Source organism: Gallinula chloropus (genome assembly GCF_964237585.1).
Source record: "Gallinula chloropus genome assembly, chromosome: 10".
Lineage (NCBI taxonomy): Eukaryota > Metazoa > Chordata > Aves > Gruiformes > Rallidae > Gallinula > Gallinula chloropus.
The window spans coordinates 8,761,479-8,787,523 of NC_140095.1; the positions used below are offsets into that span (position 1 = coordinate 8,761,479).

Consider the following 26,045-nt stretch of genomic DNA (forward strand, 5'->3'; position numbering starts at 1 on the left):
GGGCAGGGTCAGATCAGACATTAGGGGCAAAGTTCTTCCCCAAAAGGGTTATGGGGCACTGGCACAGGCTGCCCAGGGAGGGGCTGAGTCACCGACCCTGGGTGTGTTTAACAGACGGGGAGATGAGGTGCTCAGGGATATGGATTAGTAGAGGACAGGTGCTGTTGGACTCGATTAAAGGTCTTTCCCCATGTGGCGATTCAGTGGCTGCCTCTGGGCACTAGTTGCTGCAGGCAGTGTCTGACGGAGCGTTGTTCCCACTTCAAGGGGAAGGGGGAGATGGGCACGCAGTCACAGGAGGGGATAAAGAAGTCTCTTCTAGCCCGTTTGGCAAACAGGGCTGGAGGCTGGGGGCTTAGCGCCCAGGTCCCCGGAGCAGCGCTCACGGGGCCTGGCTCCCGAGCCCTCAGAACACGCGAGTCCCGCCAGGAACGGCCGGCTGCAGCCAGGCGGGTTTCACGGGGCGCTGGGACTCCTTCCCTGCCGCAGCCCGGCCAGACCGTGCGGCACCGCTCCCAGCTCCCTCCCCGCGCTGGCGGGGCAAGCCTGCCCTGGGGCGGGCGGGTGGGCACGGGCGAACCGCCCCCTCCTCGGCAGGGCTGGCCTCCCCCGCCCGGCGCCGCGGCCTCCCCGCTGGGCCCCGCTCCGCCTTCCCCCGGGCCGGCGCCACAAGATGGAGGCCGTCGCTGCCGCGGCGGCGGGACTCCTCTTCCCGGCGTGCTCCGCGCCGCCACCGCCGCGCGAAATGGCCGCCGAGGGGAACTACGGCTCCCGGCGTGCACCGCGTCGCCTCCCCGCCGAGCCTACCGGCCGCGCCGCGCCCGCCGCCGCTTCCGGGGGAGGAGGGGGCGGTGCTGGGGGGGGTCACGCAGGTGCCGGAAGTGATTTCACGTCCGGCGAGTTGCGGCGCTGGGAGGGGAGCGGGGCGACGGACGCGGAGCGGAGCGGGGAGCGAGCGGGGCCCAGGCGGCGGAGCGGTGCGGGGCGGTGCGGAGCCGGCGTGCGCACCCGCGGACCTTCCTCTGCGCGCAGGTGAGGCGGCGGCGGCGCGGGGGGGTATGTGCGCAGCCTCCGGCCGCCGCTGCCGGCGACGCGGCGGGGGGGTGACACGCGGGGGGAGCCGCCCCCTCTCCTGAGGCGGCGCCGGGCCGCGGGCCGCTCTCCGCCCCACTCCCCCCGGCGGGGCCGCCCCGCGGCGCCGTCTTTATTGTCTGCAGCTCCATCCGGGTCCTGGGGAGGGGAGGGGGGGGCTCCTGGCGGCGCGGGGCCTGCCGGGACAGAAGGGAATGGAGCCCCCGCCGCGGGGGCGGCCTTTGTGGGCGAACAAAGCAGCTGGGGGGGGGGGGGGGGGGGGGGGGGGGGGGGGGGGGCGGGCGGAGAACACCGCGACGACCTGTGGGGCCCGGGAGCCGCTCCGCCGTTCCAGGGCGCTTCTCGCCGCAGCCGGGAGGAGCGGCGCTCGGCCCGCCTCCGTCACCGAGATGGTATCGGCGGGCAGCGAGCGGCGGAGCCCGGCTTCGCCCCCGCGGCCCGGCAGGTTCGGCTGGTTCCCGCTGAGGCGAAGCGGCTCCGCGGGCGGCGCCGCTCCCTGTTACCCCCCCGCCTTTCGGGGAGCAAACCCGGCTCCGGCCCAGAGGCTTCGTTGCCCGGCTCGCTGTGCCCTGCAGCCGGCTGCTCCTCCCCAGCCCGGCGCTGGGTGCCCGCAGCCCAGCCGGCTGCCTTCGCGTTCGCCCCGGCGCCTCGAAGCGTGCCTGCCAGGCAGCGCCGGCATCCCTCCTTCGTTTAATTGCGGAGTCTATTTATTGTAATAAGAGCATAATCAGCTGACTTGATAACTGCCGCTTGCTAATCTAATTAGATAAGAAGCCGGGCGGGCTCTCCTGACTCAAGAGTAATCGCCAGTTAGTGACGCCGTGTTCTGCTGGAGTTCAGAGCCCTCCCTGCTGCGCTGGACCAGCGGCTCAGGCCGGCATCCGAGGGGGCTGCTGCCTGGGCAGCTCTGGGTGCTCAAAGCAAATAGCTGCGCTCTTTTTCCCCCTTAATCGAGGGTAAGGACCTTGCGAGGTGTGTTACCTGGAGTTAGGCCGTGTGCCTTACCTTCAGCAGTGGGCGTTAGGTAAGATGCTTTTGTGATTGGGGCTTAAACGCAAAATCTTCAATGGCAGCGCTTTCAATTTGAATGGTGGATGGTCTGGGGCTCTTTGTTGGTTTAAATGCAGCAAAATTCAGAGAAAGGGGTAAATTAATGGCCCTTAAGGCTGTTTGGGAGTAAAGGAGCTCCACACTTCATGCAGAAAACACTTTGAGTCAAGTGAAAGTCCTGTTGTTACAGGATTTTTAATTGCTGACTTCACTCCGAAGATGGTAATCCTGGTGTGTTAGTGTCTCTCCCTATGGGCTCCCACTACTTTTCTTGCTTTACCCCCTGCCAAAATCTCAGAATAATTTGGGGGCAGATCTCCAGTTATATCACTGGGGCACAGTTCCCTGTATTTTCTGCTCCTTAGCACTACTAATGTTGCCTTTCTTGTTCTAGCCTAGGGAGCTTGGAGATCCTCACCTATTCCTAGTATTACATATACATGCCTGGCACCCTGGCTTGTTTTCTGCCCTAGATTGTGACTTTTTGCAAGATTAAAGCGGCATTTGGCTCTCCTTAGAATTGCCCATGGCTTATGACTGCAAAGCCCATAGCCAATACTCTGCAAAGCCTGTAGTCAATACTGGTGGAACAAGGCTAATCTTGTCCTCACAGATGAGCACAGGAAGCCCACTGGTTTGTATCCTGGAGCAGTGAAATGGAGAACTCCCTGTGCAGTGTATTTTATTCCAAATTGCAGAAAATCAAATTACAAGGAGTTGCTATAAGAGACTGGTGTGGGGGCCTCCTGTACGGTGTTTGATATTTTTTCCCTGTGGGAAAACATTAGTGGAATTTAAAACTTCAGCTAGCCTTCAGATGTGCAGGTTGAGCCTCCAGCCTGACTTGAAGATAATCAGCCACGTTGTCCTTGGGCAGCAATGGGAAAAGTTGTTTGTGTCCAAACATGAAACGCTTCCCTCGCTCCTAAAGCCAAGAGCGTGTGTTCATGGGGAAGATGTAAGAAATCAGAAAACAAACCTGTGATTCAGTAAATGAACCTTTCAGACTTTTACCTGAACAGGGAGGGGTGTTCTAGTTGTTACTTTTTCCCTTTATGGACCTGTCTGGGCATGGGAGGTGTCGGGATCTGGCCTGACAGCCTTATGCTGCTGATGCAGTTACCTGTAGCATACATTGTTGGGGTACAGAAAGCCCAGTGGAATATTAACATCAAGAGTCACACTGCAAACAAAAAGGTAAAAACAAACAAAAAAAGTTTAAAAAAAATAGGTTTTGTAGACTCTGAGGTCTTTTATTCCTTTCAGTCCATCCTGTTTGGGAGCTCGTGAACAGCTGAAGTTGTTTCAAGAGATTTCAAGCTTGGCTTGGGGTGTTAAGTGTGATGCCTTTTCCTGTTGTGTGTTAAATGCTGCCAGCAATCCTTTGCGAGTTTGTTTTGAAGGAACATCAAAAAGAACCTGTTTTCTCTTGCTAGAATACCCGGGTTCTGCTCTCATTTGTTGTACTTCCTAGGGAGCTGAAGTGACTTCCGTACTTGGGTTTGCCTTTGATTTTAAAAGCTTGAGTAGAGCAAAAACAGGCAAGTTCCTTTCTCTTTAATTGGCTGTTTGGCTGTGGCAAAGCCTCTGACCTGCTACTGCCAAGGTTGGAACCAAACCTTGTGTTAATTCCATAGGTAATAGCACCAACCAAAATCTGAAGAGCAAACAGAGTGGCTGTGTGATAAGCCCTTGTGCTGTGATACCAAGGGAGGCTGCGGTTCGATACCGCTTCTCCAAGTAAGCAATGTTTCGGTGCGCAGGCAAGGAGAGAAAGTGTTGGTTTGAGAATGAAGTAAGAATATTTTCACTGGCTGCTGCTGTGCTGTGGTGTGAGTATTTAGACTAGGAAATCACTCGAGTTTGATTTGGGTTTTGAGCTCGTTGCCTCATGTGCTTTGCATGCTGTTAATAAAAACAAAGAGCCACAAAACACTGCCAGTATTGGGAGCTACAGATACTCAGCTTCCCCAGTTAAAGCCACAGGTGTCTCTGAACTCAGAGGTATGGGCTTCATGCTGGCCTTCGATACCGTTCTTGGGACAAGGTTAGGTGGAACAAAGCACACTTGCCAACTGTACCTTCATTCCCTGAGCTCAGGATGTCGCGGTATCACGTATCGTGGACGCGCAGAAGCGTTGTGTGCTCTCCAGGTGTGACTCGATCCATGTTAATGAGGTGGGATGAGAGGCAAGCACGGACTGTCTCCCAGTGCCTCACCACGTCCTCTTTGCCTGACGCGTCACAGTCAGTGGCTGTGCTAACGAGGTGGCTGGGAGAGCTCTTGCGCCCACTTGGCTCGGTGAGGAGTCTGTACGTAATGGTTTCTGCTGGCTCATGGGATGTCCCAGCGGTGAAATGGCCGTGGAAGTTAGTTTGTGTGATGGCACAGAACATCCCATAGCTAAATTGGGGTAGGCTGAAAGGCACACCCAGGTTTCCCCTGCCCTGGGTGTCTTGGCAGATTGTTGAAACTCAGGTGGGAGCTTTAAAAGTAATTTGGAAAACAGATTTTCCTTCTGCTTCTCAAACGTTTGCCTTAAATATTTTCCTGCTGGCGAGTTCACACGCCTTCTGGTTGGGGTTTTTTCCTGTCACTTCATGTTTGCCTCGGTGCTTGGTGAGGTTTGATTTGGGAAACTAAACTGTCACTTGAATCCTCATCCGACGGACCCTGTTGTGATGAGCAGAGCTCCCCTGCTCCAGCCAGAGGTGCAGATTTCCCTTGGGCCCGGCTGCAGGAGCAGGGTGAGGAGCCAATCTTTAACGACCACGTTTCTTAATTGCAGACTTTGAATCAGAGACGCAGCCATGAAAGATCCGAGTCGCAGCAGTACTAGCCCGAGCATCATCAGCGAAGATGTGATTATAAATGGTCATTCTCATGAAGATGACAATCCCTTTGCGGAGTACATGTGGATGGAGAACGAAGAGGAGTTTAACAGGCAGGCAAGTCATTTCCCTCTGTAATGCCTTGTGATGTGTTTTACCATTTTCCAGCTGTGGCTTGGCAACGAGAGGACAAGACTGGGAATCCTTTTGAGACGGGGCTTTCTGGTAGGCTTGCTCGAATGGTCTCAAGGAACAGACAGCTCTCAGTGTCTCTGGCAATAAGTAATTACTTTCGGTAACCTTGGTGGAAAGTATGGGAAGTTCCAATGCGGCTGTGAATTCCCTACTTCTGCAGGAGGGAGAGGAAAAAAACAGTTGAGAGGCTTGATGTGGCACTTTGGAAGGGCTGGGTCTTGCTGGCCTGCTGTGCTCCAGTGGTTTGCCTTGTGTGGATGTGCTGCAGTGGTTCCAGGCTGGATGTGTCCGGGTCTGTGCCTGCCTCGTCAGTGGGGTGGTGGGTGGACACGGCTGTCCCCACTGTTTAGCCCTGGGTCTTACTGCTGCCCTTCGCTGTTGGGTTGGAAAAAAGCCTTAACTTCCTTTTCATCCCGCTTTTGGATGTGGTTTGCTTTCCTGTGGAGACTGGGAACAGCCCACCACTTCCCACTGCCCCTTCTTCCTAAACTCGATCTGTGTACTCAGGGAGCTGTTTTCTCTGCGCTCCGGCACAGCACGGCCCTGCCGAAGGCTCGGAAGGCTGAGCTGCTGAAATGGGATATGTCTGCTGTGCTCTTCAGGGTGCTGGCCGGGCACAGAGCTAATGGGAAATTTTGGTTGCTCACAAATCTAAATCCTCCTGTGCCTACGCCAGGGCATTGCAGTGATGTTTCCTGGTTGGTGGGTTTTTCCTCCTGGGAACTCTTCCTGCTGTTAGCATATGGGATGTGTAGTTCTTGAAGAGGGAGCTGAGGGTTGTGCTGTCGATAAACAATTTTTCAGGTATGGACTCTGTTTCCAGAGAGGAGGAAGGGTGGGAGGATGGCCTTACTCAGGCAGATGCTGTGTGGCAGCCTGGGCACTGTCCACCGCAGGCAAATCTCTCTGTGGGAGCCTGACCAGGGCTGGAAAATACCGCTGGGCAATGGGGATTTCAAGACGTTTGGGGAATTAAGTGGTATTTAGTACGTCAAGAGCTGCCGTTGGAGGCACCTGTGGGCGTACGACCATGTAACAAAACTCCTGGAGCCAGGCAGCCTGGGCTGTAATCCCAGCAGGTGGCTGCTTGCCCACAGCTGCCTTGAACCCGTGTGAGGGGTGGGGGTGGTGGAGACCAGGAGAGTTGACTGAAGATTGCCGGCCTCACTGGAGCTTTACCAGGGAAATGAGGGAATTGGTGTTTTGTGTGGGGTTTGCATTGTGTGGCCGTGGCTTAGAGCATGTGGCCATGGGTCCCTGTTCCCCAAAAGCCCCTGTCTTGAGCACCAGCTGAGCTGTGGGTGTGTTTGCCCTGAGCACACAGGACCTGGGTTTTGCAGGAGCCCTTTAACCTTTTAACCAAACCTTTTTGGTTTGGCATTCGTGGTGTGCAACTGAATTTCCACTTCAGGATCAAGTAGGTGTTTGATGTCAGAGTGAAGGGTATATACAAAAACTTGTTTGAGCTTCCATTGAGTGAACTTTTAAACTTGTCCTGGGTCGTTTTTCTGCTCCTTTCTGCCTGACACGTCGTTCACACCAGCTCCTATTTCCCACTTTTCCACCCTGAAGGGCTGTGATGCAGGGCATGGAAAGTTTGTCAGGACCAGCTCCCTCCAAAGCCTGTTTACTGAACAACCAGGCAGAACTTTCCTTTAATCTTCACAACGCCTCTCAGTTCTGCTTCAGTTGGTTTGTCCTGCTTCTAGCACAGCAAGTCAGTGTTCTTGACAACCCCTGGGATGGCGGGGTGTTCCTTGGGAGAACAGCATAATCCACTGCCCAGGAGGTGCTGGCTGGTTATTTTTCCCCCGAGGGTCTTGCAGGCCATGTTCCCAGGGAGCACCTGGCTACATGTCTTGTCCCTCCTTCCCTCCCTCCTACTTGCAGTGGGTTCAGTCCAGACTAGTTGGTACAACTGAAATTTTCACTTGGAACCAACATTTTCCTTCTCCTTCAGCTTGTAACAGGCTGCAAATGGAACAGCTAGAGCTGGGGGTGGTTCTTCTGCCTTTCCCTGTTAACTACAGCCCAAGTTCCTGGGACAAAACACTTCTCTATGGATTAAAAACTCAAAGCCACTTGCCTCCCCGTGGCACGGCGCCGTGCTCGGCCGCAGTCCTGTCCCACAGCTGGGAAGAGGGTTGGCTAGGTGTGCAGACTCCTCAGAGAGGATGGGAGCTCGCAGTAAGTTTGTTGATGAAGCAGTTTCTTCTCGTTTTTTAGATCGAAGAGGAGTTGTGGGAGGAAGAATTCATTGAGCGCTGTTTCCAGGAGATGCTGGAAGAAGAGGAGGAGCACGAATGGTTTATTCCAGCCCGTGACCTCCCACAAACGATGGATCAAATCCAGGACCAGTTCAATGACCTTGTTATCAGTGACAGCTCATCACTGGAGGATCTGGTGGTAAATTCAGTTTCTCATCCTATTTCTAAAACTTGACATCTCTCATCCAAGGCTGGGTTTGTTGCTGATAGTGGCACGAGAAAACCCTTTGCACTTAGGCTGGCACCTCTCAAGCCTGGCCTAGCTGCAGTGGAGAGGGAAATGTGGAATGGTTGGGTAAGGGATGTTTCCACGAGTGATGTGACCTATTTGGTGGCTGTCTTTATATCCACATGGTGCCTTTCCTAGCCCACATCACAAATTCAGGTGGCTCTGGTTGTGCATAGTGTGTTAGGAAAGAAAGGCAGTGAGTGAAGTGCCCTGACCCTGTGAAGTGCTATCCAGTGATGGGACTGCAAGCACTTCACCTGGTGTCTGCCAACACTTGGGTGGTGGGTAGGTGGGAGCAGCATCCTCAGGAGCATGTGGGTGTCTTTGTAGAAATTCTGAGAACAAGGAGAGCAGCAGACCGGGATTTATTTCCCTGTTTCTTGCTGCATGACTTGTGTCCAGAGCGCAGCCAGGCAGAAAGGGCTGTGTGTGTGTGTGCACATCTTCCCTCACAAAATACAAAGTTACTGGTACTGAGAACAAACCCCACAGTCACATCACAGAACAGCTGTGACCTTCAGAAGCCAACCCCTGCTTTTCCAAGCTTAAGCAGCTGCAGGTGGCAGTTTTGGACTCAGTTAAGAGCACAGAAAGCCCTGCCCTCTGTTTCGTCAGGACCCAGGGCTCCTTCTGGGGGTGGTGCCCACCTGTAGCCGCAGGGTGTGGAGCAGCCTCTTGCCAAGGGCTGGCAGGCACAGTGGTAGCAACTCAACAGTCTGTACAGTGTTCATACACCTTAAACTCCCAGAAGCAGCTCCAGTTCCTGAAACAAGTCTCCCCTTGCTTCAGTAAGCAAGATCTAAACCCCCTGTGGCACGTTTGACCAGCTCAGCCTCAGAAAAAGCTATTTCAGCCTCAGTCACAGTTGCTGTAGTTGATTCCTGCCTCTGGCTTTCCTGTTCTTTATTTCCCCCAAGGTGGTGCTTGGGAAGGATGGGTAATTCAGGGGCTGGCCCAAAGGAGTGGGCTTTTCCCCTGGTTGTAGAGATTTTGGGCATATGGAGAAGCCCAGCATGCCTGTCCATTACTCTAAGGCCGTAACCCCTTCCTAATGCTGTCAGCCTGGTGTGGTATTTGGCTCGAAAACAAAGGGTGGAAATAATGCTTCAACCAGACTTGTGTTTTTCCCTCCCTCAGGTCAAGAGTAACCTGAATCCAAACGCAAAGGAGTTTGTTCCCGGGGTGAAGTACTTAAATATTTGAGTAGACTGGGCCCTCTCTTGGTGGATGTAGCACAATTTCCACACTGTGAAGCCAGTATTAGAAGATTTAATTGTAAAAGCTCTCTTCTTCTTGTCACTGTGTTACACTTATGCATTGCCAAAGTTTTGTTAGTCTTGCATGCTCAAATAAAAGTGCTGAGACTGTTATTAAGTAAACCTGTCAAAAGTTTAATGGAAGCATAATTGGGCCGCGGCGCTCTGCGGAGGAGGCGGCGAGGGAGGTAAGAAGCACCAGTCAAGTTGAGACACAGTAACCACGTCTATAAAACCTTCGGCAGACTCTGTCTTTCTAACCGCGATCCGGAGCTCGCTCACAGGTGCTCTGTGTTTAACTCGAGAAGCAGCGGGAGCTGGTGCCAGCGTGCACCTGATAATGCCTTAACTTCAAAAAACACCAACACCGAGGAGATCTGATTGTTATGCAAATTAGCTAACTTTCCTTTGAAATATCAGTACCTTTACTAATGTTAATTTCTTTCCCCACCCCCGGGAAAAACCTTCATGCTCCTTCGAAGCAGCAGGAGCTTTAACAGCAGCAACCTTACAGACCTGCACAGAGTCGTAGTCCTCAGCTACCCAACTAACACCCGAGCGGCGGGAAGGAACTCCCCGTGCTTTGCCGCATGTTATCATGTTAGAAACGTTTCGCTTCCTAATTATGTTAAAGGAGATGTGAGTTTCATCACAGTTTCTTCCAGAACCCGGGTCCGTTCATAGCGCTGCCTATGTAACTTTTAGCATACGACTTTATCCCAGCCGGATTTAACCAAGGAAACCCTAGAGTTAGTGATTTGAGTGGTGCTTTTCCCTTGCTTTGTTTAATCATCACTACACGATAGTCTACAGCACAACGACTTCTTTTTTTGTTTTGTTTTGTTTTGGGGTTGTTTTTTTTTTCCTTTTAATAAAGCTAGAACAGTTTTGGCTTCTTAAACTTCATATTTGGGTAGGTTAAGCTGCCATACGTGTTCAGTGTGAATAGTGTTTAAGTTGAAAATATTGTAAAAAAATTATATTTTTTCAAAAATATTTAAAAAAATAAATAATAGTAGAACCGAAGTGGTGGCTGTGTGGTGAATGCACATCGTGACAGGGCAGGGGTGATGTCACACTCGTAACGGGGTGTATTCACCCCAGGTCGGACTCTGCTCTGTTCTTTCTTCCCTCCCACTCACCCTGTGGCCTCGCTTGTGTTCTTCTTTCCTTCTCACTGCTGCTGATCCCCGTTGAGTGCTGCTGCTTTAAATCCTGATGCCAGGCTGGCCATCGGACCTGGGGTGCTCCAGGTCCTCTAAGCCCCAGAGAGCTGCGGGATGTGGGTGCAGACACAACCTCTGGCAGCCCCTGGGGACAGGTCTGATCCCCTCATGCTCTGTAACTCTGTCCAGCCTCGCTGGTTCTCTCCTGAATTCTTTCTAACCTCTGAGTAGAGCCGATGGAAAGACTCCACAAGTGACATTGCCACCCTGCAGAAGGGGAGGAGGGAGGCAAAGCCTTTACGTGGGTGTTTAGTGTCAGTCTTGCTCCAAGGAGGATGAGCCCCTCACAGGAATTCAGACTGACTCGTTTTGCTCTGCAAAATGTTAATTGCAATTAGCTCCTTGCTGAGTGTGATTATCCTCCCACCCTGTCCTGACCTGGGATCTGGCCTTCCTGGGAGCGGCAACTTACCACCGGAGTTTCCACTGCCCTGGAAATGGTTCAGACTCTGGCCCCTGGAGTGGTGGGTCAGGCAGCAAAGCACAGCCAGGCCCCTGCTTATTTATACCTGGAGCCGGTGTCTGGCTGGAGGAGCCCTGTGCAGCTGGGTGAGCTTCCCCCTCACTCAGCCGGCTCTGTGAGCTGCCCATGGCTGGCGACCAAGCGCAGCTGCTGGGAGCCGGTGTGCAGAGTGGCACCCGGCCTTGATACTGCTTCCCTCGTGCTTGGGAAAGGGGCCCTTTGTTCCCCTCCTGTGTCCCAGGTGCCTGGTGCTCAGGGACGTGTGCCAGACAGGTTGAACTTCCCTGGGGGCTCTGCTGGGATGAAGCAGCCGTGTCTGGCTGGGTGTGGGGTGCGTAGCTGCGACAGGCGCCGCTGTTTGGCTGGTACCCAGGGCACTGGCACGGTGCTCTGGCTCTTTCTGCTCCTCCAGCCCTGTGAGAGGTGCGGGGGGCGGAGCAGGCCCAGGGGTATCACACACCACATAACATCCTGCTCGCAGCAGTGCTGGGGCAGCAGAAGGGAGGGGGGAGAAGCTCTCCTTCCACTCAAAGCCAGCCTGTGCACGGGTGGGTTGGTAGGAGGTGGTGGCTGTTTGCATTTGCATCGCTTGGGGGTTTGGTGGGTTATTTTCTTCCTTGCCTCGCTCATTGAGCTGTCTGTGGCTCAGCCCAGAGGTTTTTTGGTTTTGCTCTTCCTGCTGGGGCTGGGGAGTGACTGCGTGGCCGTGCCGCTGTGCCAGCAAGACAGACTGTGCCAGGGGCTGCAACTCTGGCTCCGGCTTCGGCCTTCTGGTGCTAAAATCAAGCCCAGGAACGGACCTGACCGTCAGCCATGCAGCCAGGGGCTGTGCGGGATGGCTTCACCGGAGCAGCCAGCATGGAGCCAGCCGTGCGGTGCTCCCAAAGCAGGACGGGTTTGCCAGGCTCTCGTGTGGAACCGCCTCTCCCCCCCTGCACCAGGGTGTGGGCAGAAGCCACCGGACATGCGGGAGCCGGGATCCAGCCTGTCTCCGTGCTGGGCAGGAGCACAGGAAGCTGCTGGGTCCCTCGAAAGGCAGAAGGGACGAGGGTGCGGCGCAGGGCACGGCAGAGACACCGCTGCAGCAGGTGGGATTCAACAGTTTTTAATTTTTTTACTGCATGGTCTTAAAAATCAACATCCTGGCGTGGGCCTGGACACTGGGCCCTGCCCAGAGCCTGCTTCAGCCACTGGGTACCCTGCTGAAGCTGAGAGCACAGCCTTCCCCGTCCCCGGGCTGGGAGGTGGTGGCCCCAGGGGGCTCTGGCTGGCTCTGATGGTGTGACGAGTTTCAGCAAGCGCTGGGTCTCAGCCATGGCTTGAGGCGGGGCGTGGTGGTCCCCAGGCCGGTATCCCGGGAGCTCAAGATGTCCCCCAAAGGCACTTTGGAGTTTCCCCAGCCCTGTGTTGGAGGGGAGCACCGGAAGCCTCGGCTTCGGACTTGGTGGGTGCTAACGAACTCGGCTCGGCTTCTCCGGCGCCGGGACGCGAGCCCTCCCCTCGCTCAGACCTTGGTGCACACGGAGAGCCCGTCTGCGCCATCCTGCACATCTGCGGCCGCTGCCTCACTGCTGCCCCTTGCCCGGGCCTTAAACCCCGTGAACACGGGGCAGATGGGCACGTGCTTCAGCCACCGGCTCCTCCTCACCGCACTCATCCCGAAGGGAAAATCGTAGCTCCTCAGGCTGGCTCTCGCCGTGCTGTCCGCGTGTGCACCCGCCTTCCACTGCACCAGCCCTCGCTCCGCCTGCGTCCCTGCGGCAGCCGGCACCATGTCGGCTGAGGCCCCGGGATGCCTGGCTGCAGCCCCCACCCTTGCCCTGCGAGCCCCTCTTGCAGCTTCCAGCCAAAATGCATCTGTCTCCAAGCCTCCCTGCTCCGTCCCGTTGTCCATGGGCTCTGCTTACCCGGGATGGTGTTGTCCAGGACGAAGGCGATGGTTCCCCCAACGAACATCTCCGTGGTCAGCAGCACCGTCAGTATCTGGTCCAGCTCGGGGACACCTGCAGGAGCAGAGGGACTGAGCGGGGCCGGGGATTTCCTTAATTAACTGATTCATTTCTTACCCAGGGTGGGGAAGAACCTGCGAGATCTGCCCTCCTCCGTCCCTAAACACCCAAAATTGGGGCTTTTCCTGCTGGGGGGTACCTGTGTTAATGGCTTTGGGGTGGGAATCCAGGTAGTTAGGCAGTGTCAGCCCGAAAAACATGGCGAAGCCCAGCACGAAGAGGTTGCGGGAGGAGTTCATGTCCACAAACTGCAGGTTGGAGAGGCCCACGGCCGTGATCATGCCTGCGGCAGAGAGGGCAGCTGCATTGCGGGCAGGCAGGGGTGCCCACACTGCTGGAGGAGGATGCCCATGCTGCCAGGGGGATGGTGGGGTTGCAGGCAGGCAGGGATGCCCATGCTGCCAGGGAGGGGGGAGGACGGCTGGGTTGTGGGCAGGAGGGGATGCCCATGCTGCCGGGCGTGTGAGCTGTCTGCAGAGCTACTGAAGGGCATTCAAACGCAGCCCCAAGCCCTCAAAGTCTGCCCTGCATCCCTCGGGCTCGCCAGACCCCGAATCCCCAGGAAAACAGCCTGGGCCCGCCAGGGTTTGACGTGCTACGGTTACCAAATAAGGTGCAGAACATCCCGCCGAGGATGGGGTCGGGCAGGGAGGCAAACAGCGCCGTGAACTTGCCGATGGTGCCCAAGATGAGCATGATGCCAGCCCCGTACTGTATCACCCTCCTGCTCCCCACCTACACAGAGAGATGTGATGACACCCCTGTCCCCTCCCGACCGAATCAGGTCTGTGTCCCGGTCCTGGTACCTTGGTGATGCCCAGGACGCCGATGTTGGGGCTGGAGGAGGTGGAGCCGTTGCCGGTTCCCAGCAGCCCAGCAATGATGCAGGAGATGCCTTCAGTGAAAATACCCCTGGGGAACAATGCAACCGGGCTGGTCCCTGCCACCACTCCCCTCTCCTGCGGTGTCCCTGCCCAGTGCCCGGGCATGCCATGGCATGCCGCGCGTGGGGAAGCGGCAGAGCCGGCTGGCTGTACCTGTTAATGGCGTGCACAGGGGGCGGGGGGGCTCCGGCCAGCCGGGCACAGGAGTAGTAGTCCCCGATGGACTCGATGATGCCCGCCAGTGTGGCGCTGAACATGCCCAGCACGGCAGCTGAGGTCACTGTGGGCAGACCCCACTGGCCTGGCAAGGGGCAGGGCAGGGTGTTGGGGTGGGGATACCCCAGGACCCGGCTCCCCTGGGGCTCCCCGGTGCCACTTTGGGTCCTCCCCAGCTGCCCCCAGCCCCAGTGATGCTGCACCAGGTCCCTGCATGCCCCAAGGCGAAGGGGTATCGGCGGAGAGGGAGCGACACCTGCGTGCCATGGGGCTGCCTGGCACTCACAGGGGTAGGGGACCCGAAACCAGGGTGCCACGGACAGGATCTCCCCGCGGGCGTCCGTCCTGGCCTTGTATCCGTACACCTCAGGCTGGCTGGGGAAGACGCCGGTGCGCGTCAGCACGTAGCACAGCAGCCACACCACCATGATGGCCAGGATGATCTGTGGGGGCAGGGATGGGGACATGCCTTGCACCACTTGCAGACCAACCCAGTGCTCAGGAAAGCGGGGGGGTTCTTTTTGGGGACGCTCCCCCTCCTCTCCCAGGCCCTGTCAGCACCAGGCTAGGCCCTACCGGGAACATCTTGAAGATCTGGACACGGAACAGGACGAAGCCGCTGCCCCGACGGTAGCCGGGCAGGCAGATGGTGATGTGCCGCAGGTACTGGGCAAACAGGACGATCAGGAAGATGGTCCTGGGGTGGGGGGGGAGGAGATCAGGTCCCTCACACCCCTGCTGTCCTCCCAGCTCCCTGGAGGACACCCCTTCCCGCTTGTGTCCTCCCCTCTGCCCCATCCCCGTGCCATACAGCGCAGCAATGCCCCAGTGGGAGCCGGCCCGCTCGCCGGCCGCCTGGAAGACGGAGAGCCCGATGAGGGAGACAGTGGGGGTGACGGTCAGCGGCCCGATGTAGCTGAGCAGCGCCCCGGGGAGCCCCAGCAGCCCGATGGCCACCTCCACCAGGCTGGACACCACGATGGCCCCCTGGATCTGCAGGGCATGGGATGAGGGGGTGGAGGGGGGGAGCAGTCAGCAGTCCGCCGGGGATTTTGGGGTCCCACGGGGGTGATGGCGGGGTGTACCTCTCGCATGCGGGGCTGCCAGATGTGGGAGGTGTTGAGTGGCAGCGTCCAGTTGCCATAGATCTGCTCTGGGGAGGGAGGGGGGGGGTGAGGTGGTCCTTGGTGGTGGTGGGGGGGGACCATCTGGAGACACCCCACCCCGTACACCCTCCTGCCCTCACCTTCGGGCGGGCATCGCCACTTCTCCAGGGCCAGGATGGACTTGGCAGGGACGAGGAAGGCCAGCGCGCTCGCCTGGAAGAGGGGCAGCCTGGGGGGGCACGAGAGGGGATGCCTGCGCCCACGGCCTGGGGACAGGCTGGGGGGTCTCTGCCAGGGGCGTGGCTCTACCTGATGCCCACGGTGGTCTGGATGAGGGTGGTGATGCCGACACAGGTGAAGATGGTGCCAATGAGGTAGCTGACGGTGAGCTGGTCCTTGCCCACACACAGGCTCTCAGCCAGCAGGAAGGGGACCGCGATGGTGCCGCTGAAGCAGGTCAGGTAGTGCTGGGGGGGTGAGGTGGGGGGGGGTTGAGTGGGGCTGGGTGCCGTAGTGCCCCATGCTGTGGGGAGCGAGGGCTCGGGCTCTGCTGATGGGGGGGGGACCCCACCCCCACCTCTGCCCCTCACCAGGCCATACCTGGAAGCCAAGCAGGATGCAGAGGTACCAGGGGGGCACGTCCTCGATCCGGTAGAGCATGTCCATCTCCGGCCGGGTGGGGCTGGTGACCACCCCGGGGTCCTGGCATGGAGGGGGCAGAGCTCAGCCCTGGCTCGCCCCAGGGGCTGGGGACTGGGGGGACTTATCTCCCCCAGGGGTGGCACAGACTGTCCCAAGGGACCTCCAGCACCCTCAGAGGTGGGGAGGGGTCCTGGCTGGTGTCCGCCCAATGGTGGGGTGCAGAAGGATCTGGGGGGTGCTATGCAGGGGTGCCCCGTACTCACCCTGCCCAGTGCAGGCAGCTCCTTCCCAGGGGGACGCGGGGGGCCAGCTGGGGCGAGAGTTGAGTTCCCATTCTGGCAGCAAGGGTGAGGTGGGAGCCAGGTCAGCATTGTCCCGGGTGTCCCATGGGACAGGGACAGGCTCTATCCCAGGGCGGACAAGGGCCACGGCTCAAAATGCGTGGCTGGCCAGCCCCCCCCACCCCCCCGGCACCGGCTCTGCCCCCCCTCGAGACGGGTCTGGGGTCTGAAACCTGCTGTCCCTACGCGATGGTTTGTCCCCAGGCGAGGCTGGGGCGGGAGGGGGGGTCCCCCACTGGCTCTGGGATGCCTGGAGCATCCACCAGGAAGCACGACGCAGATAGTGCCAGCTGCAGCATCCCAGTGCGTCCCCCTTGTCCTGGGCTTCGCCGCAGCCCTCGCGCTCATCTTGTCCTCCGCCAGCCCCGGCTGGGCTCAGGACCCTGAGCTGGCCGGCACCGGGTCGGCACCCATGGCCACCCACCTCCCTCCCAGCTGCCCTGGGACACGGCCGAGGAGGGGACGGGGATGGGGACAGAGGCTGCGGTCACCTGGGGCTGAGCCAGCTCTCCCGAGCGGGTCCCCATTCTCCAGCGACGTGGCCGCGGTGGCGATGTCCCCGCGCGCAGGGTTTTATGGCCATGGGAAGGACTTTAGTCCCCACCCGGGCCGGGCCGTGGCCACAGGGCGTCAGCCTGGACAGCGGCCATTGGCTGCGGGTTGTGAAACCAGGGAGTGCTGCCGTGGGGACAGATCAGCCATTAACTCCTTTAATTAGGGCTGGCACCACCGGCGAGGCCAGGACGCTCCCGCCGTGGGCGCTGGGCTGGTGAAACATTAGAGCCCCTGGGTTACAGAGTAATTCCTGGCTCACGGGGGGTCTGGTGGTGGGAGACAGGCACCGGCTGTCACCAAACCCTCCCGACAGGTCCTGGGCGTCGAGGGCTGGTGGCGATGGCAGTGACAGGCGATGTCAGGACGGTGCCCACCTCCCGGCACGTGTCGGCTCTCGCTGGGGACGAAGTCGGCTCCGAAGGTCGCCGGGGCATTAAGCATTAACCGTGCTGGGGCTACAGCTCGTTCTGCGTGGCCTTGGCGGGGGCTGGTCCCCCAGCCTTGCCGCCAGCACAGGCCCCCTTCTCCCCGTGGCAGAGCAGCTCCCGCAGGGCGGCCAGACCCCGCCGGTGCGCCCCGTAGATCTGCGCCTCGCCCCGCTCGCCCACGTACCCGTGGCACATCTTGGACAGCCTGTGTGGAGCCAGAGGGGGGGTCATGCTGTGTCTCCCAGCAAGAAGACAGGGCCTAGCACACCCCTCCCCTCCGCTCTTTGTCAATCACCCCCCACCCTGACTTACCTAGCCGGCCAGGGGCCCCCCGTCACCATCACACTCATGGGCTCCTGCCTGAGCATCCCCGGCCCCGACAGCCGCTTCTCCCCGTCCAGCTCCAGCACCCCATAGCTGCAGGGAGAGGCAGAGGTTCAGTTGGGACACCCCAGTCCCTGGATACACCCCGCCTACGTCCTCAGGACCCCGTCCTCCCCCCTGGAGACGTCCTGCTGACCTGTCCCAGCCCTGCGAGCAGCTCCTCTCCAGCACCTCCACGTAGTCGGACTCGCTCAGTGCCTTCCTGCCCGTCTTCCCCTCTGCCTTGCGCAGCTGCTCCTCAAGCTGGGGTGAAGGGGGGGAAGAAACAGGCCAGTGAGGGTGGCAGCCTTCCCACCGCAGCGCTTCTGAGCAGGGACAGGGATACCCCCACTCCTTGCAGCCCTGGCAGCTGAAGCACATCCGCACGTGGTGCTGGCTCCATGAGTAGCTGCACGGGCTGGTTTTGGGGTGCAGGTGCAGGGGGGGGCAGCCAGCAGCATCTCCCCAGGCCAGAGCATCCCCATGAGGGCTCTTTCTCCCCTACTCCCCACCCCCCCACCCCCACCCAGTTTTGGGGTGCCATCTCCCCAATCCCCACCTGGAAGGCGATGGCGTGGCAGGCGTCACAGCGCAGGGATTCGGGCATGTGGGGCGAGAGCCGCTCCTCAGTGCTGAGCTGGGGGGCAGACATGGAGCGGGACAAGGTGTCGGGGGGGCCCCCACATGTGTCCCCAGCCCCGGTCCCTGCCAGCAGGCTCAGCGCCAGCCACGCTGCCAGCACTGCCTGCATCCTGCTGCGATGCCGAAAGTGCCGGGGCAGAGGCGTGGGGTGGCTATAAACCCCCCCAGACAGCAACTGGGTGCTGATGCACCTGCATCCGGCTGACGTGGCCCCATCCATCCCCAGGGCATCGGGGTGGGGGGTGGGGGTGTGCATGCGTGGGGTGTCCCCGACCAACTGTCCCCTCTTGGGAGGGTTTTTGGTGCAAATCAGTCCTGTAACGCCCAACCCCTCCTCCTTGAGCCATCCCTGGGATGGTGTGGAGCCTCCTGGGCTGTGGGGGTCAGGGCTGGGGTGTGGAGGTTCAGCCAGGACCACAGAATCCCCTCCTGCCACCCTCCCCCCCCACCCCAGCACCAGGGATTCATCCTGTGGGTGCTCCAGGACAGACAGACAGACAGACTGCAGGGTTCAAGAGCCTCAGCTTTCCTGATGGGACCAGGGGAGCCCCTTGCACCCCCCCCACTTCAGACACACAGGACGAAGACGCAGCAGTTGATGTCATCTCAGCAATTTTATTACTATTTTGGGGAGTCCCTGCTGCAGCTGTGGCTGGGGGGGGGGGGGCTGGCAGTGGCTGGGCCATCGTCTCCCCCTGTGAACAGCCCTCAGGATGGGACCAGCAGTGTGGGCAAGAGCGGGCACCTACATCAGGTGGTCCCTGTGACACCTCCCTGGGGTGGCCGGGAGCTCCCGCTGGAAAACACCTGTTTTCTCCCAGTTCCCATGAGGAGCTGGGGGGGCCCAGCCGGAGCCCGCGGCCCCTGGGCACTTGGGCAGCTCAGCAGGGGGTATCTCCCACGCCAGGACGATGCTGACATTGGGCTCAAAGCCTGGCTGCTTGGGAAGGGACTGTCACATCCGGAGCAGGGATCCCTTCTCGGGCATGGCAGGGCTGGCACGGGCAGGGGGCTGGCTGGGGCTGGGGCCGGGGCTGGCCCGCATCCCCGTAGGGATGTAGTACAGGCTCTCCAGGTACCCACAGTCAGGACCCCCGGCAGCAGGTGGCCCCTCACCCTTGGGATCAGGGCTGAAGGTCCTGGAGCAGCCGGGGTTTTCAGCAGCCGGCAGGTCAGGGTGCAGTGGGGAGGGGGCAGCGGGCGGTGGGGGTGCTGGGAGCCCTGAGAAGCCGCTGTAGGGCACATAGGGTGGAGCGTAGACCCCTGGGGCCATGACCAGGGGGTTGAAAGGAGCCTGGTAGAGCCCAGCGTGCGATGCCACTGGTGGGATGAGCACCTCCAGGTACTGCCCCGTCTCGGGGTCGTAGAGCGTTTTCAGCTGGGGCTGCCGCGGCGGCTCCATGTAGTAGCATTTCCCGCTGTCAGGATCGACGAGCATCCTCCGGTGTGTGGGCAGGGGGGGGGCAAAGGGCTTGGTGGGGCTGGGTGTATTCTTACTGCTTGGCGAGGCGCCGTCGGTCCTCCTTGGGAGATGGGAAGCGTCCTCGAGGCGAGGCGGGGGCTGGGCTGGGGGCAGCGGCACCGGGTGCTCCCCAGTGACCAGGCCCTGAGGGAGCTGGGGTGGTGCGGCCTCAAGGCTGGGTTTGCTCAGGGGGGCTTCACCACCAGCCAGGGGGGACACACCAGTCCCCAGTGGAGCACCAGCTGGATTAGGGGCCAAAAGAGATCCAAAAGATGAGCTGGCTGTGTTGGAGACTGATGGGTGCCCGAGGGAAGTGGGGACTGGGTTGGGGACCAAGGGGAACCCAAAGGATGAGTTGGCCAGATTAGGGACTGAGGGGATCCCAAAGGACATACTGGTTGGGGTGGGGACTGCAGGGGTCCCAAAGGATGTGCCACACAGGTTGGGGACCAAGGGGGTCCCAAAGGATGAGCTGGCTGGGTAAGGAATCAAGGGAGTCCCAAAAGACTTGTTGGTGGGGTTGGAGACCAAGGGAGCCCCAAGTGATGTACTGGCTATGCTGGAGGCTGATGGGTATCCAAAAGATGAGTTGGCCATGTTGGGGACCATGGGGGTCCCAAAGGACATACTTGTTGGGGTGGGGACTGCAGGGGTCCCAAAGGGTGTGCTGGTTGGGTTGGGAACCATCGGGGTCCCAAAGGATGTGCTGGTTGGGTTGGGGACTGTGGGGGTCCCAAAGGATGTGGTGGCTGGGATGGGGACCGTGGGGATCCCAAAGGACACACTGGCTGGATTGGGGATTAAGGGGGTCCCAAAGGATGCACCGACCAGTTTAGGGACCACAGGGGTCCCAAAGGACATGCTGGCAGGGCTGGGGACTGAGGGCAGCTTTGGCTTTGGAGAGGCTTTGAGGGGTTTCACAGGAATTGCTAAGTAATTGGAGTTCTCTGGCGGGGAGGCAGGGGGGTACGGCTCAGTGGCTGCCGGCCACTTCGATGCATGCTCCCAGCCCTCCCTCCGCTCCGGCAGCCGGCCAGAGGGACCTTCACTGGCCTCGCCGGCGCCCAACGGGGCTGCGGGGCTGGTGCTGCCCGCAGAGCCGCTGCTCCCAGCCAATACCCGCTCCTGCGTGGGTGCCTTTGATGTGCCTCTCTCTGCGGCCTTCCCAGGCTGCTGGCACTCGCTGCTGCTGCTGGCCGGGGGTCCGGCCTGGGGGTCCCCGCTGTCGCTGCTGCCGCCATGCTGCTGCACTGTTGACTCCGGCCCCTCAGCACTGTGGGGCCCTCCGGTTCCTCTGGCGTCGTTCTCCTCCGTGGGACCTGGCGGTGGTGGGAGGAGAACGGTCTTCTCCATCCGCAGCACGGCATTGCTCTGAGCCGGGGAGCCCTCCCTGGGCGACGCTGGGGACCGCCGGCCCACCAGGACATGGAGGTGGGTCTCCAGGTGCGGCACCCCTTCGACCGCTGGCACGCGCGGCGGCACCCTGAGCTCGCTTCGCTCCCGGCGCGGGGGGGACGCTGCCGGTCCTTCCGCAGCGGCCGCCCCTCTCCGCGTGGCCTGGACCCTGGTGATGTGGACGGGGGAGCCCTGGGCGGGAGCCGGCTGAGCGCTGCGCAGCTGCGCGGGGCCCTCGGCACGTGCCGGGGCTGCCTCGTGGCCCGCAGCTGCCGGCACGTGCCCCTCCTCCGGCTCGGTTGCCGAGTCCCGTCGGCGGACGGAGGTGCAGTGGATGACGAGCGGGGCAGCCGGTGGTGGCTCCTCGCCGCTCACTGGTACCGCGGTGCCGGGGGATGCTGCACTGGCGCTCCCGAAGCAGAGGCTGTAGCTGCTCTTCACCAGCTTGCGCACGTCGCGGGGCTGCGGGATGCGCCCCTTCCCTTTATCCTCCGTCTTGGGGGGAACGGCTGGCGGGGACCTGCGGGCTGGGGTGCCGGGGCTGGGCGGCCGACAGGGGACTGCTGGAGGCTTCTCCTGCCGCTGGCTCTGTGGCAGCAGCCTCACCTCCTGTGCCTGGGAGGTGAAGAGGCGCCGGGGCGGCGTGGCGGGGAGCGCCAGCCCCTCGGCCTCCAAGGCGAGGGTTTGGGGGTGGCCGGGGCGGATGGCTCGCTGCTTCAAGCTGGGCCACGGCTTGGGTGTTCGCTCAAATCTGGGGGCAACGTCCAGCACCTTCCCCGCCTCAGGCTGGGCTTCGAACAAGGCTCGTGCTCGCTGGAAGTGGATCCTCTCTGGCACTGGCTCTTCGGTGGCACTGGGCAGCCAGTGGCCCTCCAGCACCTCTCGGTACCTCATCCTCTCGTTGAGTTCGTTGAAGGTTGTCTTCAGCTTGCAGACGCTCTCCCTGGTCGCCTCGCTCAGCACCACCCCCTTGGTGGGGCGGGTGGTGACGCCGTCCCCCACGGCCACCGGCATCCCGCCGCCTCGCAGGTCCTCGGCTGAGAAGCTGCAGTCTGAGCGGGACAGGGAGCTGGACTTGCCCTCCAGCCCGTCCCCCAGCAGGTCGGTGCCGGCAGAGGATGGCACGGAGGAGGTGGAGCTGCCCCGCAGCCCCTTCTGCTCCATCCGGATCCTCTGCTCATACTGCATTTTCTTGGCCAGGACGTTTTTCACCAGGCAGGAGGCTGCCTGGGTCTTGCCAGCATCAGCATCCAGGGACGCCGTCTTCATGAACTGCTTGTAGTTGAGCCTGAAGTCCTCTCCGATGGCCCTGCCCTTGCTGGGAGGGTCCTTCCTGGCTGGGGGCAGGGGCTGGGGGGCCGGGCTGTCACCCCAGGGGCCAAACCCCGTCTCCTTCCTCTCCTTCCTCTTCAGCAGGATCTGGCGCTTGGGGACAGTTCTCTTTTTGCCGTGGCCCTTCCTGGCCTCGCTGTTCTCCAGCTCCAGCTCCACACACTCGAACTGTTCCTTCCCCAGCAAGCCCAGCAGCTCCCCGTCCGTGCCAGTGGGGAAGGGCCAGCCCACCCTGCCGTGGGGGGCTGCGGCTGTGCCCCGGGACTCGCCACCAGCTGCCTGCCACCGCCGCGGCCGCCCGTTGTCCTCTGACAGTGAGTTGGAGAGGCTGGAGGAGGTGTGGGAGCTGCACATGTCCAGGCGGGCACCGGGAGGACCGGAGAGGCTGCGGAAAGCCCTGGCCGTCAGCGCCCGCACCTCGCCGTCCGCCTCGTCTGAATCGCTGGGCACCCCGCCGAGCATCCCCCCGGGCTGCCGGGGCAGAGCCAGCTCCGTGCCGGTGGCAGCGGCCGCAGGCTGCCGGTCCCTGCCCAGGGGACACATCCTGCCCCCCTGCCCGGGTGCCGGGCTATTCTTAGCCGCGATGGACAGCTGAGCCCGCCGCGGCCGGGAGAGGGGGCCGGGAGGCGGGGGGACTCCGGGGGCCCCCGCCGGAGCCCAGCGCCCCGGAGTAGCCACCTCGGCACGGCCACCCTGCCGCCCCGTGTCCCGGGCGGGCGTCCCCTCCTCGTCCAGAAACTCCAGGCAGTCCTTGAAGGTGTCTGTCCCCTCCGAGCACAGGGCAGAGTGGTAGGAGGAGACGGAGGAGCCAGACATGCTCTTGGCGAGGTCGTCGCGGGGCAGGCCGGGGAGGTGACCCTCCTCCTCCTCCGACGCAGACCGCCGGCCGTCCCCAGCGCCGAGGGGACGCTCCCCGTCAGCGCCGGGCAGCTCGGCGTGGGACAGCAGGATGGGGTCCCTCTTCCCGCGGGGCAGCATGGCGGGGGCGGCCCTGAGGAGTACCAGCCGGTGCCAGGGGACCCTCCTCGCAGCCAGGGACGCTCTGCCTGGGACGCCGGCTCGACCTTCTGGCTCGCTCGCCGTCAGGGCGGCGGGACCCCGCGGTGGGACGGAGCAGCCCCTCGATCACATGGACGCAGCGAGCGCCAGCCCGGGGGAGGCGATGCCAAGAGCATTGCAGGGATGCCACCGCCACCCACCCCCCCGCCCTCGGGGGGCTGCTGGGGGGCTGCCAGCACTATCCCCTGCCCCCTCGTCCCAGGCTGCTGCTCCCCAAACTTGAAGGAGAAGTGCCAGGGTATCCCCCACACCTCCGGGGGTACCTGGGCTGTGTCCCCCCAGCACAGCAGATTGGGCTGCCCCAGGCCTGCGGGACTCACAGCCCGATGCTCCATCACTGGCGCCGAGGGCACGGTGGGGCTGCCACTCTCTCCCTTCCACGGCTCCTTCCCCGTTGCCTCGTCATGGGGACAGTGCATCCCCACTCTCGGGGCTTCCCCAAAACCCACCCTGTCCCAAGTAGCAGCTCCCCCAAACTGAACTGTGAGCAGCCAGGAGCAAACTCGAGGCTTCAAATCCAACCAGGCACCGAGCGTCTCTGGGGCTAACAAGACTCAATGTTTGGCTACTGTTTGCCTTTTTCAGGGGGACCCAAAGCAAGCAGTCAGGGGGTGCCTGGCATGGCACGAAGGTCTCTGCAGCTTGCTGACTGCCGCCAGTGGAGCTCAACCCTGGCTTTGGGGGGATTTTTGCAGCGAAGCCGCAGTAGCAGGTGCTCCCCAGCACTGCCAGCCCCAGAGACACCCGATGCCCAAGTCGTCCAAGTTCACAGGAACTAAATTTAAACCTTGGCAAGGAAAAGGAGGGGGTGGAAAGCTTCCCCCGTAGCTGGCCTGGCATTAACCCTTCGCTGCTGAGCGGGGCTGTGCTTGCTGGTGGTGCCTGTACCCACAGGGAGCAGAGACCTGATGTGGGCAGCACTCACTGGCACGGTGGCTTTATGCAAGAGAGCATGGCAGGGGATTTGAAATCCCCAAATCCCTATAGTCTGATTTGGTAGGGGGGTGTTGGGATGCAGCTGCCATCAGAGGACCTGCCTGGACAGCTTGCAGCACCTCAAAACCTTGGGCTGTTGCTTGGGTCCTGCAACCACCCCATGGTCCCCTTGCGAGGAGGTCCGGCCCCCAGCCTGGCGCTGGCCAGGAGCAGCCCTGAGCCCCCCAGCCCCGCTCCCCGCAGCGGGGGCTCGCAGCACGCAGCCCGGCGGGCGCCTGCTGAGTCACTGCTGGCTCCGGCCCCAGCGCAGCCGGGGGCACCCCGGGGACGTGCCGGCAGCGCCCGCCTGTGCCGGGTTTGCAGTGCGGGGGGGTGGATGCAGCTTCCCTAGGGCTGAGCTGGCCCCTCGGACCCTAGCCAGTCCAGACCCCCGAGAAAGGTTCTGTCATGCCCTTTCCTCCACCCAGGGCTGTGCCCAGTGTCCCAGAAAGAGCGGCTGGTGCAGCCCGGGGTCACCAGCATCCTGCTGAGCCTTGCTGAGGAGCCCGGCTCACGCCTTCGGTGCATCCAGGGCAGCGCTGCTGGGGCAAGGGGCGTGCAGAGAAGGCACAAGGGGAGTGTGAGTTTGTGAAGAAGATAAAATAACCATCCTGGGGGAGGATCCGAGGGAGAGGTCATAGAATCATAGAACGACTTAGATTGGAAGAGATCCTTTTATATCATCGAGTTCAGCCGCAGCCTGACCCTACCCAGCCCACCTCCAGACCGTGCCCTTAAGCACTTCACCCACACGCCTTTTACATCCCCCCAGGGACTGTGGCTCCATCACCTCCCTGGGCAGCCTGTTCCAGTACCCGGCTGCCCGCGGGTCCTGTGCTCTGGCTGCAGAGCCGGGCAGATTTGGGCCAACGACTGGTGTCGCTGCTCTGAACCCCAACCCCCTGCAGCTGCCTCCTGCCCAGCCCTTCACCCTGACACCTGGCCGGGCCCTGCCAGCCCCGGCCCCGTGTTGACAGCACTGCCGGAGGCTGCGAGGGCAGCCGGGAAAGGGCCGCTGTGTCCCCAGCCGCTTCCCGGCCCCGCTCCCAGCGCCGCGGGGACGCGATGGCCCCCGACGCCCCCTCGCCGGGTGCCTCTCCCGCCCCAGAGCCCCTTTCCGCGGCGCCGGAGGAGCGGGAAGCACCGGCCGGGCTGGGGCTGCCGACCCCCAGCCCAGCACATGCGGCTGGGCCGGCCAGGGCCTGCGAAACTGACCGAGCCTCGGGCTGGGCGGGGACGGCGCGGGAAGGTCCAGCCGGGCCGAGCCCCGGGGCCTATCCCCGCTCCCGCAGCCCGGCCCGGGCAGGTCCCGGTGCCCCGTGGGGACGCCCCGCCCCAGCCGCGGTGGAGGCGTGGCCGGTGCCGGTGGCCGGGGGCCGCCTGACCCCGCAGCTCCCGCCGCCATCTCCCGCACCCCCGCAAGTGGCAAATGGCGGCCGGGCCCTCCCCGACTTAAAGGAGACGCCGCCGGGCTCCCCGCGCCCGGAACGAAGCAGGACAGCGGCGGGGCTGCCCCTCCGCAGCCTCCAGGGAACACCCGCGGCTCTCCCGGGCCGCAGTGCGGGGCGGGGGCGCTGCCGAGGGCCCGGGGCCGGGCTCGGCTCCCCGCGGGGCAGGCCCGGGCTTGCCCCGGGAAACAAACCCACGTACACTCCCGGCTGCAAGCCAAGCCGAGCCCCCGGTGCTCCCCGGAACGCCCACCCAAGCACACCGGTGCTGTGTCTCCTTTCAGAGAGCCCGAGATGAGCCGGTGGTGCCTGGGGATGAAGCCTTTGGCTAACACTAGTGGCGCCTTCCAGCAGCCACGGGCACGGGATGGGTCCCTGGCCTCTCTCCCCATGCAGCATAGGATGCCAGCGCCTTCCCCCAAGGAGCGCGGGTGCAGCACTGCAGCCCCTGGAGAGCCCAACGCCCTCCTTCATGGCACACATGTCCTTGCCCCTAACAGCACGATGCCGAGGAGCCCCGTACTGGTTTTGGAAAGGCTTTCTCACCTTTAAGTCCCATCTCTGCTTCATCCCAGCCC

At 61.4% G+C, this 26,045-nt stretch overlaps 4 protein-coding genes across 4 annotated transcripts; 1 reads left to right on the forward strand and 3 right to left on the reverse strand.

Annotated features, from left to right (window-relative positions):
* The first annotated feature begins 900 nt into the window (after positions 1–900).
* Positions 901–9,947, forward strand: PAIP2 (poly(A) binding protein interacting protein 2). The gene is made up of 4 exons (XM_084268584.1): positions 901–1,032; positions 4,932–5,091; positions 7,396–7,575; positions 8,803–9,947. Exons 2-4 carry the CDS (start codon positions 4,954–4,956, stop codon positions 8,866–8,868), a joined length of 384 nt encoding a protein of 127 aa, XP_084124710.1. The 5' UTR covers positions 901–1,032; positions 4,932–4,953; the 3' UTR covers positions 8,869–9,947.
* Positions 9,948–11,699: 1,752 nt separating this feature from the next.
* Positions 11,700–16,341, reverse strand: SLC23A1 (solute carrier family 23 member 1). Its single transcript, XM_084268820.1, has 14 exons — positions 16,300–16,341; positions 15,731–15,802; positions 15,426–15,527; positions 15,135–15,292; positions 14,966–15,054; positions 14,805–14,872; positions 14,296–14,712; positions 14,006–14,162; positions 13,657–13,804; positions 13,426–13,531; positions 13,225–13,354; positions 12,759–12,902; positions 12,518–12,613; positions 11,700–12,365 (listed from the first exon to the last, which is right to left on the reverse strand). Exons 1-14 carry the CDS (start codon positions 16,333–16,335, stop codon positions 12,115–12,117), a joined length of 1,974 nt encoding a protein of 657 aa, XP_084124946.1. The 5' UTR covers positions 16,336–16,341; the 3' UTR covers positions 11,700–12,114.
* Positions 16,342–16,500: 159 nt separating this feature from the next.
* On the reverse strand, positions 16,501–17,905 carry MZB1 (marginal zone B and B1 cell specific protein; the record flags this gene model as incomplete). Its single annotated transcript, XM_084268804.1, has 4 exons — positions 16,501–16,996; positions 17,104–17,208; positions 17,312–17,418; positions 17,714–17,905. The coding sequence occupies 4 exons, from the start codon at positions 17,903–17,905 to the stop codon at positions 16,819–16,821; spliced, it is 582 nt and encodes a 193-aa protein (XP_084124930.1). The 3' UTR covers positions 16,501–16,818.
* A 549-nt stretch (positions 17,906–18,454) lies between these two features.
* Positions 18,455–22,963, reverse strand: PROB1 (proline rich basic protein 1; the record flags this gene model as incomplete). The annotated part of the gene is made up of 1 exon (XM_084268705.1): positions 18,455–22,963. The coding sequence occupies one exon, from the start codon at positions 22,961–22,963 to the stop codon at positions 18,752–18,754; it is 4,212 nt and encodes a 1,403-aa protein (XP_084124831.1). The 3' UTR covers positions 18,455–18,751.
* Positions 22,964–26,045: the final 3,082 nt, after the last annotated feature.

Coding starts and splice junctions, on each gene's coding strand:
- PAIP2 (XM_084268584.1), top strand. CDS start 4,954: ATGAAAGATCCGAGTCGCAGCAGTACTAGCCCGAGCATCATCAGCGAA. Junction 5,092..7,395: donor AAGAGGAGTTTAACAGGCAG/GCAAGTCATTTC, acceptor CTCGTTTTTTAG/ATCGAAGAGGAGTTGTGGGA. Junction 7,576..8,802: donor CATCACTGGAGGATCTGGTG/GTAAATTCAGTT, acceptor TCCCTCCCTCAG/GTCAAGAGTAACCTGAATCC.
- SLC23A1 (XM_084268820.1), bottom strand. CDS start 16,335: ATGGGGACCCGCTCGGGAGAGCTGGCTCAGCCCCAG. Junction 13,355..13,425: donor GCGTCCTGGGCATCACCAAG/GTACCAGGACCG, acceptor CTCTCTGTGTAG/GTGGGGAGCAGGAGGGTGAT. Junction 12,614..12,758: donor CCCCAAAGCCATTAACACAG/GTACCCCCCAGC, acceptor CTGCTCCTGCAG/GTGTCCCCGAGCTGGACCAG.